Here is a 12895-nt window from a genome sequence, read left to right on the forward strand (position 1 = left end):
TCATAAAAGCAATGGAAAGAAGTGGGTGTTTGATAGAAAGAGAGAAAATTTCCTGGCCAAGGCTTGGGAAATATGAATTGTAGATCTTTCAAAGAGGATCTTTTGGGAGATGTCAAAAACAGTTACAGTGTGGTTGTTGCTTCACCATGAACATGGGTCAGCCAGATATATACAGCCTGGAGGTGAAAATTCAAGAATTGAAGAGCATAGGGAAAATTATTAAAAAAAAAAATCAAAAGAGATCCAAAAGCAAATGTGATTCTTTGCTGATAGATGAGAACCCATCAGTTTTCACTTCTACTAACTGCAAAGAGCTCTAACCAAAAAATTGAAAACAGAACAAAAAATGAGAAAGAAACAAATTAAAATCTCAATGTCAACACAAAGAACATATGAAAAAAAGAACTTTTTATTCCAAGTAATCATAATAAAAAACACACATCTTGCTTTCTAAAGCCTCTACATTTTTACATTTTTAATCCTCACACTGCCGTTATGGGGTAGGTACAATGCATTACATATGAAGGAGCAGGGGAACTGGAATCTGAATCCAAGATGTGTGGATCTAAAGTCTGTGTCCCTGACACTATATTGCCTCAGAGTGAATTTAATTCCAACAAACTGATGGAGGCAACTGAGGAATGTCTTAAGGGTCAAAACCTCTCAAAGAGAGTATGCTCTACCTCTGACTAGCGTTCATGTCTAAAGTCAAATGATCCCATCAGGCTGCCCTGCAGCATTAATTTAATTCCTGATTCTGGCAACATAAGCATGTCTTCCAGGTCTCTAGTAAAGCCTCTGTAAAGACACTCTCAGTCAGAGTGCTACATGCGTTATGCATGATCACTGTGCCTTAGCAATTGGATGTTAACAGATGGTCCCAATCCTGAAAAAGGCTTCAAGCAAGCCCTGAAGGGTCTTACTTCCTTTTAGACAAAATGGATTATGCTAAAAAAAAGAGAAAAATAAATGCTGTTCTTTCTTTCCTAAGTATAATTTAGTATCCTTTCTTTTAAGATATTACCAGATTGGAGATAACAAATACATCTCAGTTAAGTGGCTGTGTGAGTTCCTGGGTTGATACTAATTCTAAGGCCATATCTAGGCTCAGGAGACATGAAGGAGGGCTGCACTCAAATAGAAGCATAGGCATGTACACTTGGCATTTCTATCCCTGCCTTAGATACAAGATCCATTGCCTTCATGAGAGATCTTGGCATAGGAAGTATGTTGGATAGGAATGGCATTTTATATTGATTCAGTCTTGGTTATTATGTCCTTAGCCTTGACTCAACTACTTGTAAGATATTGATTAGAAAGAGGGAGGGAGGAAAGGACAGGAGGGGGAGAACATTTTCTCCAATGCACACTGCATTACAGTGTGTGCTTCAAACTGAATATGACTTATCTGTAGTTGGGTTACTCTTTTTCTCCTGGCCCAGTAGAAGCTTCCTCACAAGATACACTATGGAGTAGTAATTTCAAGGATTCAGTCCTCTCTTACACCCTCCCCACCTATGTGAAAATAAAATTGTTTCACTCCCAGGGAAGTCAGATTCTAATAAATTGTTAATCCCTGTCATTGTATTTTTAGGAAGTCACCCATCAGGATCCCACCAGCTCCCTCCTCATGCCTGTGTCATATTCGCTTCATGGCAGATAATAATTATTCTCACTTCCAACATCCTTACTTTGTCTTAACTGGAATTCCAGGGCTTGAACAAAAGTATTATTGGATGGCATTCCCACTGGGTGCTATATATGTCATCGCCCTTTTTGGCAATGGTGTCATTATTTCTACCATCAAGTCTGAATCATCCCTGCATATCCCTATGTACTATTTTCTGTTCATGCTGGCATTGGCAGACATGGGGCTTGCCCTTTGTACTTTGCCCTCTATGCTAGGCATATTTTGGTTTAACTATAAGTCCATTGCTTTTGATGCCTGCCTTGTTCAGATGTACTTCATTCATACCTTCTCTGCCATTGAATCTGGCGTGCTGGTGGCCATGGCTTTTGATCGGGTTGTAGCCATCTGGGACCCCCTCAGGTATGGTACCATCTTAACCAATGGTGTGGTCGGCAGAACAGGGGCCATCATCCTGACAAGAGCAGTCTTTGTGGTCTTCCCTGTGCCTTTCCTCATCAAGCGTCTTCCCTTCTACCGCTCCAACATCCTCTCCCACTCCTTCTGCCTCCACCAAGACGTCATGCGACTTGCCTGTGCCAGCACTCGTGTCAACAGTCTCTATGGACTTATTGCTGTCATCTTCACCAAGGGTTCTGACTCCCTCTCCATCCTCTTCTCCTATGTGTTCATATTCCGAACAGTAATGGCCATTGCCTCAGGGAAGGGCCGGCTGAAGGCACTCAACACCTGTGTTTCACATATCTGTGCTGTACTTATCTTCTATGTTCCACTCATTGGGGTATCTGTCATTCACCGTTTTGGAAAGCATCTTTCACCACTGACTCATGCTCTCATGGCTAATGCCTACCTTCTTGTACCCCCTGTGCTTAACCCTATAGTCTATACTGTGAAGACCAAGGAGATACGAAAGAAAATCATCCAAATATTTGTTCAAACCAAGATTACCGCAGAAGGTTAGGATCTGCCAATTTGAGAGAAGAATCTATTCTGTAAAGGCTCAGGTATGACTATGAGAAATAAAGGTTTATGTTTTTCATGTTTTCTGTGTGATTTGATTTGGGCAAAGAGAGATTTCCCTGTTCTCAGAGCCTATTTTCCTTTTCCTATGCTGAATTGTTCTTTGCTAAGTATAGAAAAAGGGACATCTATGGGAACTGTTCATTGTACTGTCCTATAGCCCTGAATTTGTGAGTTGGCACATAATAGCTAAAGGCAGGGAATATTACAAATTCAATTTTTAAATGATTCTTTTTTTAAAAATTTTTTTAATAAATTAATTTTTTATTGGTGTTCAATTTACCAACATACAGAATAACACCCAGTGCTCATCTTTTGAAAACAAATAGGCCATGAATTTAATGCCTTTTAAATGAAAGCTTACCAAATTAATTTAACATTCTAGTTCAAGAATTAGGAATGTCCTCCATTTCCTTAAAAGGAGAGAAATGAATCATACCCATTTAATAATAAGAAAACACATGGGAATAATAGATTATTAAAACATGAATCAGAAAAATGATCAAATTTTAGGATTAAGAATATAAATGTATACAATTGAGCAGGAGCCGATTGTGTTGCATAACGTGGGATCAAAAGAATAAGAGTAAGGTTTAGTTTTTCCATGTGTGACACAGGTAATTTTCTTACCTTAGCATCCAGTTTGTTATGAAATTCAGTTTAATCATAGGACTACGATCATTTGTCAACTATAAGGTTTTGTGCAACTATAAGGAGTGTTCAAGCTGTCAAACATAAGAGAATAAGAGAAGTTGTATTTATAGACTGTCCACTGAGCAAAAGACACAGTTCTGGAGCCTTTTACATATTATTTTATTTGGTAATTACAGCATCCCTATGAGGTAAAGTGTTATGCACTATTACCTATATGTGATGAGACAAGTACAGAAAGGAAGAAAGTTTGAAAATTTTTGTACCAATTTGACTTTGCAGTGACACCAAAGCACACAATTTTGTATACAATAAAACAAAATTGTATAGGTGTAATTTTTTTTCCCGGTCTGAGTGAGTAAGGTGTGGAGTTTCCTAGGAAGGCAAACAGGGTGCCATTGGGAGCCCATAGGCTGTGATTGTGGCTTCTGGTGTGACAAAAGGATTAAGTGCAGGTCCAGATGGAGGGGCGGGGAGAGGATGGACTGGAATGAACTGAATTTTTTTGTAAAAAATCATATTTTTTTCATGTCTAATTGGAATACTTATGATAGATATTTTAAATTTAATTATGAAAATGTATGATAGTTCTAGTGGCGGAGATAGACAAGTAAAAATAGGAATGCTTTCTAGGTGTCGATAAGGTCACCTGGAAAGTAGGACATGCTATCCACTTTCTCAGGTAAGGATAGCCCAAAATCAGCATGCTTTTGATATTTTGTTGATATGTGAATTTAATCCTTTTAGTGTCATGACAAGATCCTATAATCAGAGTCTGGAGGCCACATTCATTAGACCATAATGTAATTCCAATTTCTTTCTGTATGCCCATCTCAAGAATCTAGATACACTGTGACTCTTACAATGTTCAGTAACCTGATTTTTGCTCTCTGCAATGTTGGAAAACATCAAGGAGTAGTTCCAACATTATCTGAAGTCTTTCGACCAAGCTTCTCCCCCAACTTCCTGATACACACATTTGTCTCTTAAAGTCAGGACTGCAGTATATAGAATCCCCAGTTTCCACGACCTAATCCTTAGAATTGTGAATATGTTATGTTACATGGCAAGGGAAAATTAAGACTACAGATGGGATTAAGGATGCTAATAAAATGACTTTGAGATAGTCATTACCTTGAATTACATTGGTGGGCTCAATTTAAAGGGCTCACAAGAGCCCTTTAAATGTGAAAGAGGGAGGCAGAGCATCAATATAAGAATGATGTGATGTGAGGTGACTTGACTTGCTGTTGTTGGCTTTGAAGTGGCCATAAATCAAGGAATGAGAGGAAATGAACTTTCCCTAGGACTTCCAGAAACACAACCCTGTTTACACCTTGATTTTAGCCTGGTGAGACTCATTTTAGAATTCTGGCTTCCAGAATGGTAGGATAATAAATTTGTATTGTTTTAAGCCATTAAGTTTGTGAGAATTTGCCACAGCAGCAATAGGAAACTAATATAGGGACCAACGTTGAAGATGGAGAAATAAAGATGGGACTTTGTGTAATGATAGGCACACTTCCAAGTTTATCTTCTGATTTTATTTGAATTCATTCTTAGACATTGTGGAGTCACACCTGGTGGCAACCACACTATACTGTACAAAAATTAATATCAACTGTCCTATTGAAAAGATGCATTACTTTAGAAAATAGCTCTTAAGTGATCGTTATTCAGAGGTAGAAAGAAATATAGGCAATCCATAATAGTAGATGGTTCTAAAGTGTATTGCAACAGGCTTTGGGACATGGTGTCACTGCACTTCTGTATCCATATTTTCATAGACAAGCACCGTATATCCATGGGCATTTGAAAAGTGCAACAGAGATAGGAACAAGAATGTGTATCTACTTTTATTCATGCAGGTATTTCCAAATAACCTTATACAAATAGATGTGTACCCACACAAAAATGCACACATTCACATTCACACCTCTATACAACAATGGAAATAGATTTACACATCTCTAAACACATGCACATATACTTTATCACTCAAATATTGGCACATTCATTTATACAACTGATATAAAACCAATATAATTTTAAACACTTGAAACCTCATAAAGGTAGGTATTCTTAGATCTACATAACTTCATCCACATTCTATATTCACGTAAGTACACACAGTATCATATAAGCACAGCTGTTCTTGGCTCACCAGGGCGGCTGCTGGGCTACGGAAAGGGGATGATCTTTTTTTTCTAAAACCTAGGTGAAAAATAAATAAATAAATAAATAAATAAATAAATAAATAAATAAATAAAATAAAACCTAGGTGAAGTTACACATCCTTGTACCTATTTTCATCAGTGTCAGAGTTATTTTTTTGTCCAGAATAAGAGTAACCTTGAGAAAGCATAAACTTTAACACTGAGTTTGGGGGTATATGCAGCAGTCTAATTAACTTTGAGAATAAGTAATTTAGAATAAAACCTAATTGTTTAAAATATGAAACTAGATATATAATCCTTATTATCTTTTCTTAACAATTGCAATTTTTGAAGTTGAGGGAAGACCTATATATGAAGATGACAATAAATTTGCATCATTTCTTTTTTAACAATAACAACAAAGATAACAACGTTATTAAATGACATAACACAAAATCCCCTTGTGATCTAAAACTAGTAAGTTTTGTTACCATGAGATGCATGGTGGCTCAATTCTAAGAGTGAGTACTCCTAGAGACAGAAGTTAGAAGCTTCCCGTTTCATAAGGTCAGAGTCTAGAAACTGGCATGATATCACTTCTGCACTTCTACCATCTTCTATGAGTCAAGCAGGTACAGATCTCAGATATAAGGGAAGCATACATGGACTCCACCTTTCAATGGATGGCATGTCTGAAAATTGAGGGGCTATGTTTTATGTTGGTATAGTTTTCTCTTTGGCCAAAAATGATATACGTTTTCCCACACGTGAAATACGTTCACCCCTCTGAAGACCACAAATGGTTTCATACAATTTCATCATCACTCAGTCTCCAGGCCAAGGAGCTCATCTAAATTAGGTGCAAGGGTGATGAATTTCCTCAGATGTGCCTCCATAGATATAATTTGTCAACTTTGATTCTTAATGTGAACACCTGTGTATTTCATAGGCACATTACTTGCCTCACATATGATCAATACAGTGCTGGGATCATACAACATTAGCTGTAGAGACTCTCATTTAAACAGGGCAAGGCAGGAGAAACACAGCAGCCATTAGTCCACAAAAATTCTGAAATATAGCAGGACACATGATACTACTTCCCTGAGACTAATTCTTCAGGTATTTGAGCTTTGTCCTCCAGGTTCTTGTTTTAACCCCATAAGTCAGCTTCCATTTTTGCAAAAAGTTGCCTGTGCCTCCTTCTTGTGCAGAGACATTTGATGTTTCAAAGGCCTCTGTTAAAATTTTTATCAGTCTTTGGTCCCTTCAGCCTAAGTTGAAAAAAATACCAAAATAACTTTGGGTTTGTTTTGAATAACTTTATAATCCTCTCAGTTAGTTAGAAGCCATAGTCACAATGCTTTTTGAGGTATGTCTTTCTCTGCCTTAAGCTCCTGAAATTGCTTTGGGACAATGTCCTTAAAATCCCTCTAGGTCCTATTATTTAACAGAGGACATTTGTAAGGCATAACCTTAAAATCCATAGAGGGTAATTTTATCAGTCTTAAGAAAATTCAATCAGGCACCCTTTTACTCTAATATTTAATTAAAAGTTCTTGTAGTTGCATCCCAGAGTTGATCTTTGCCCAGAAGCCATTTTTTAAAAAAATTTGAGCATCATTTACTAATTGGAGAGAGGGAACGAAATAGTTAGACTGTCAAATTTAATACATTTTGGTTCATTTATATTTCCTCTGAATTTTCTTAAAACTAAAAAAGTTTTTTTTTGGGGGGGTGGGCGGCTCCTCTCTTCCCTTATACATTTTACTGTAGTTTGCTAAAATAAGTCAGATAGTATCTTCAACACTGTTGGATATCTTCTTAGCCAATCACTGATTCCATCAGATTTATTTCCTATTTTCTACATTAGTGTAGGTGAGAGTGTTGCCAAATTTTCCATCATAACACAAGTCTCCTTTTCTCCAAATTTTATGAACATTTTCCTTTAAATTCCAGCTGCCAGCTTCCTTGAAGCCCTTTTAGACTTCTGTTAACACTGTCATAAAATCCCCCCAGTCTTTCACCAACACTCATCTATAAACCTTTAAGCCTTTTCTAATAATCTCATTGATGTCCTCCCATCTTACCTTTACTGCCTCCCCCAGAGCCAATGCCACCTGTTGTAATGTCTATTACAGTAGCACCCTACATCTGTTGCATTTATCCATTATTACATAGCAAACCATTCCAAAACTTGTAGCTTAAAATAAGAGCACTCATTTATTTTGCTTAGTGGTCTAAAATTTGGTAGAAATACCTCATGTCTTCTCCATGAGGCTTCAGGTGGGGAAGTTCAAAGGCTGACTGTGGCCTGACCTCTGAGGGCTGCAATCATTTGAAGACTTCCTCACGCACATATTTGTTCTGTGGAGGATGTTGAGTTCTGTGTTGGGTAGACTAAATCTGAGAATTGCATGAGAGATTCAATGAAAAGTTGAACTCGCTGACTTGAAGCTCAAGAGACGAGTATAGACTGGGAATTATGAATTGAGAGTCAATGGAATATTGATGGCCATTTAACCAGTATACAGAAGTAAAAGAACCCTAAATATATTGATGTTTATGAGATTAAAAATAGAAGAACTAGGTAGGAGGAATGAAGGTAAGAAGAGAACTGGGATTCGGGACATTTCAGTATCAAAAAGAAAAGAAAGCTTTAAGAGAGGGTTCTTAAGAGAAACCCCCAAAATAAAGCTCCCCCTCAAATATGTACATTCCCCAGATTGAAGTCTTTGGGTATATTAGAGCATGGTTAGTGTTCTGGGTAGTGGTGCTGGGGGTGTAAACCTGGTGCCAATTAATAAAAATCAAAAGCTAAGCAGTCAACAAATATATATTGACTATCAAACATGTTCAGTATTGTGAGTGCAGAGTGCCTGAGATGTGATAAAGTTCAGACTGAAAGTGGAGGTGCTAAAAGAAGCTTCATGATAAATGAGGCTTAGGGTAATGGATAAAAAGGAGTTGCTTATCTATTTCACTTTAAGATTGTTTTGGAATGCTAATATGTTTAAAATGAGAGGGGTGCCTGGATGGCTCACTTGGTTAAGCATCTGCCTTTGGCTCAAGTCATGATCTCAGGATCCTGGGATGGAGCCCTGCATGCCTGTGGTTTCAGACTCCCTCCTCAGCAGGGAGTCTGCTTCTCCTTCTCACTCTGCCTCTCTCCTCTTGCTTATGCACTGCCTCTCTCTCTCTCTCTCTCTCTCTCAAATAAATAAATAAAATCTTATTAATCAATTAATTAATTAATTAAAAAGAGAAAAGTAAATCTTGAAGAAAAAACAGGATTAGACATGGCTGTCTTCTCAGGGGGGTGCCTTCTGAGCCCATTATACCTGGAATATTTTACTAAACCCATCTGTTTCTATACTCATCATTCTCTCAGTCCATTAGTCTAGTTAGGACAGATACTTGAAAAATAGCTCCAAGTATTATGCTGAGTGAAATAAGTCAATCGGAGAAGGACAAATATTATATGGTCTCATTCATTTGGGGAATATAAAAAATAGTGAAAGGGAATAAAGGGGAAAGGAGAAAAAAGGAGTGGTAAATATCAGGGAGGGAGACAGAACATGAGAGACTCCTAACTCTGGGAAATGAACTGGGGGTAGTGGAAGGGGAGGTGGGTGGGGAGTGGGGGTGACTGGGTGACGTGCACTGGGGGGGGGGCACTTGATGGGATGAGCACTGGGTGTTATTCTATATGTTGGCAAATTGAACACAAATAAAAAATAAATTTATATTAAAAAAAAGTTTTGTTCCCACACTGAAAATTACAAATTGTGTTCAAGATATTTACATGCCAGAGAATGTTTGAATGCCAGAGAAACTTAAGTTTCTATGTTTCTGTCAACATGTCCATGTACAATGTTTGTTTTTTGTTTTTGTTTTTTTGTTTTGTTTTGTTTTTTTCCATTTGAAAGTAGTCATTTATTAACTGACCAGATCACAAAAATAATCATGGTAGATACCTTAGTTCATCCTTCTAATAAGCCTATTGATCTGGTCTTCCCTGTTGCCAGCATCTCCACCTTCTACAAAATGGGTGGTCATTTTCTTCATTCCGACACGTGGAGAAGATAATTTGAAGGGCCATAAAAAGTTGTTGGCTTCTTTGAAACGTTTTCCAACAGTATAGATCTCGTGAATCAGATCCTCCATGCAGATGATGCCATATTTACCAAGAGACCGAGCAATCAATGTGTTATCTGTCAGGGCAATTCGCTTCTTGTTGATCTTGCCATAACCACGCTTGTAGATCAATTCATTCACTGACTTCAGGTTTGGGTACCCCCATGCTGATGGTTCCACAGTCCTTAGCATGTTAACTGAAGCCTTGTTGAGCTTAACAAAGGTGCCATTGAAGATCTGGCGAAGGCGAAGAAGCTGCAACACCTTTCGAACCTTTGGGCTCACACCATTGATACCTCTGATCCTGATGACAAATGCCAACTTGGGTTCTGCAGGCACGTAGAAGTTGCCAGCTTTTCTCGCCATCCTCGCCATGCGAATCTCAGTTCTGTACATCTGCCTGTATTCCTTGTGGTAATGCTTAGCCTCTTCATAGATAAGCTTCCTCCTTGCCTTTCGAAGCATCTTTTGGGCAAACTTTTTTCTCAGACGCTTGATCTTCAACTCCGCGAAGTTCCTTCGCTTTTTCTTAAGGGTTTCCGGCACAGCAGGAATCTTCTTCTTCTCTTCTGCAGTCTCCATGGTTCCAGCAGGAAAAAGAGGACTGTTTGTTTGGTTTTGAGGATATGTTGTTTTGTTTGTATAGTCAGTAGTTACAGATAATTTGATTTTCAAATTTATAGCATGTTATTTTTGTTTAATGGTTCATGTCTGAAGGTAGATTTGAATTGTGCCCTTAATATTAACAGATGTTGACTGATGAGCATGTGGCAGTTTGTGGATACCACAAGCTGAAAGCTCTATGAAATAAACCAGGATATGAACCTAGCAGCCTAGGTTTTTATGCAAACATTCTCATAGCTAGGGTATATAAACCTGTTCTCCCCAAAATTGTTTTGAACAGACATACTCCATCCAGACCCTTTGTTAACAAGTAGTAAGCTTAGTCATATATTTAAATTAAAATTTTCTTAGCTTATTTTAAGATGTAGTTAAACATGTAGGAGACATATTGTCTCCTGTGCTGTTTTCTTCCTCCTTAGAAAGGTTCTCTCCTCATTCTACTCTCATAATTCTGACCAAAAAACTGTATCTTACTTACATTTGCAAGAGGACCAAACAAAACTGACTACTGTGGGCATGGATGACACAGGCAAATCAAAGAAAGAATCGAGGACTTAGTTTCTGAATATATGTCAGTATGTTTTTGAGCGTTGTATAAATGGAGCATATTTATACCTTTGAAGAGGGAAATAGAAAGTAATTACTGTGTGGAAGAGCAAGAGTTAAAAAATGTGTGGTAAAGGTGTAAAAAAAACTCCTCAGGGGTGAGGACACCTGAGTGGCTCACTCAGTTAAGGGTTCAACTCTTGATTTCAGCTCATGGCATGATCTCAGGGTCATGCAATCAAGCCCCACATCAGGCTCCACATTTGGGGGGGGTCTGCTTGAGATTCTCTTACTCCCTCTCCTTCTGCCCCTCACCCCACCATTCTCTCTCTCTCCCAAATAAATAAATATTTTCTTTGTAATACTACATACAGATTATGCAAGGGCAATTAAGAATGAAGAATTAGATCATGAGAGAGAGAAGAGGGATGGAAAGATCCATTGGGTTATATTTTAAAGCCATTACCATGAATGGCATCTTGACAGAAGAGACTTACTGAAGTAGCAGAGTGATGGAGGGGGAGGGAAACTTTGAAAAATACCCACATCCTGTGGGAGAGGAAAAGTGAAGGCAGATGAGGAAACAGGAGGTAGAAGTAGAAGATGTGGTGAGATGCCATGAAATCAGCAAAGAGATTAAAAAGCAGGAGACTAAATATTTGTAATTTACCCAAATAAATTAAATTGAGGGAGAATTGAGAGAAATATACTTGATTTGTTAGTTAGAAAGAGATAAGAGCTATGGAAAACATATCTTTCATATATTAATGGACACAAAAGCCAGACTTAGGAGCCAGAGGAGGGATTTCACAGTAAAGATGTAGAGTGTGTGTGTACATTGCTGGTAAATAATTTAGAATTTTGATCTTGCCACTTCATGGTCCCACCAGAGAATCAGAGAATACTGGTATTCAAAAGGTATTTTCAGCTAATTGTTTCTCTCATCACAGTATGTGAACATTATAAAGACCTCTTGTGGTTGTCTTTTATCCTTGGTCTAGAGTGGTAGTTTTCAAGTTTTTGGTTGTATATCTATAGAAGGAAACAAAGGACACTCCTTAATATTTTTATATTTTATATTTATTCAATAACTTTATATGGTAACACATTAAGACAAATAAACATTTTTGAAGATTGATATAAACTTAAATACAAATAAAAGTTATATATATATATTTTTTTTCTCCTTGTAGGCCAATTGATTATAAAGTGTCCTTTTTGGATTCATGTTTTCTATTTAGAGAGCATCAATATTGAGGCCTTGACTGATATTTGCATTCTGCACCAGCCAACCATTTCATGTAATTCCTGTTGTTTACTTTAATCTTGGCAAGTTGAACTTCTTCCTTAAGGTTTTGACAATATTGATTACTAGTTTATCTCTCTTGCATCTGTATCTTAGGATCATTGGTTCATTCCCTCCTCGTGGAATTTTCTTGCAAGCCTAGGAAACCTGAGACATGGATTAAGTCTCAATTTACAGGCTTTAGAATCAACAGATCTCAATTCGGGTCTAGTTCTGACACCTATAAACTGTTTAATTGAGCAAGTTACTTACCTGCTCTAAATCTTATTTCTCCATGTGTAAAATGTTACTAACTCTCAAAGACTGTTGCGAAGATATTAAGATATACAAACAGCCGCCCTACCTGGGTGACTCAGTCAATTGAGCATCCAATTCTTGATTTTGGCTCAAGTTATAATCTCAGGGTCATGAGATTGAGCCCTGCAAGGGGTTCCTCACTCAGTGTGGAGTTTGCTTGGGATTCTCTCTCTCCCTCTCCCTCTCCCTCTTCCCCCACCCTTATACAAACTCTCTCTCAATAAATAGAATCCTAAAAAAAGGTATATGAAGGCAGACAGCATTATTAATTAGTATTAATAAATGTGATATTGTAGTGTAATCCTACTTGACTTGTATACATATTTCTTTGCAGAGAAAGAAATATGCCAAGGATTAAGCAGTAAATTGGTGCATTTTTCTCTGTATTTCCATGGTCTAGCACCATGACTGGCATTTCAATGGGTTAAATGCACATTTATTGAATGGACACTGAAGTTTCTAGGAGGATTATTCATTGTGTAATGATTAATAAAATACTTAAAACAGATA

The 12895-nt window shown here is 37.6% G+C and overlaps 1 protein-coding gene and 1 pseudogene across 1 annotated transcript; one reads left to right on the plus strand and one right to left on the minus strand.

The window, feature by feature from the left end:
• Nucleotides 1–1652: 1652 nt before the first annotated feature.
• On the plus strand, nucleotides 1653–2609 carry OR51H5 (olfactory receptor family 51 subfamily H member 5). The gene is given in 1 exon segment (NM_001388850.1): nucleotides 1653–2609. A coding segment is annotated over 1 exon segment (957 nt).
• On the minus strand, nucleotides 9395–10214 carry LOC480813 (ribosomal protein L7 pseudogene; annotated as a pseudogene).

The sequence above is a fragment of the Canis lupus genome, chromosome 21 (genome assembly GCF_011100685.1).
Source record: "Canis lupus familiaris isolate Mischka breed German Shepherd chromosome 21, alternate assembly UU_Cfam_GSD_1.0, whole genome shotgun sequence".
In the NCBI taxonomy this organism is placed as follows: domain Eukaryota; kingdom Metazoa; phylum Chordata; class Mammalia; order Carnivora; family Canidae; genus Canis; species Canis lupus.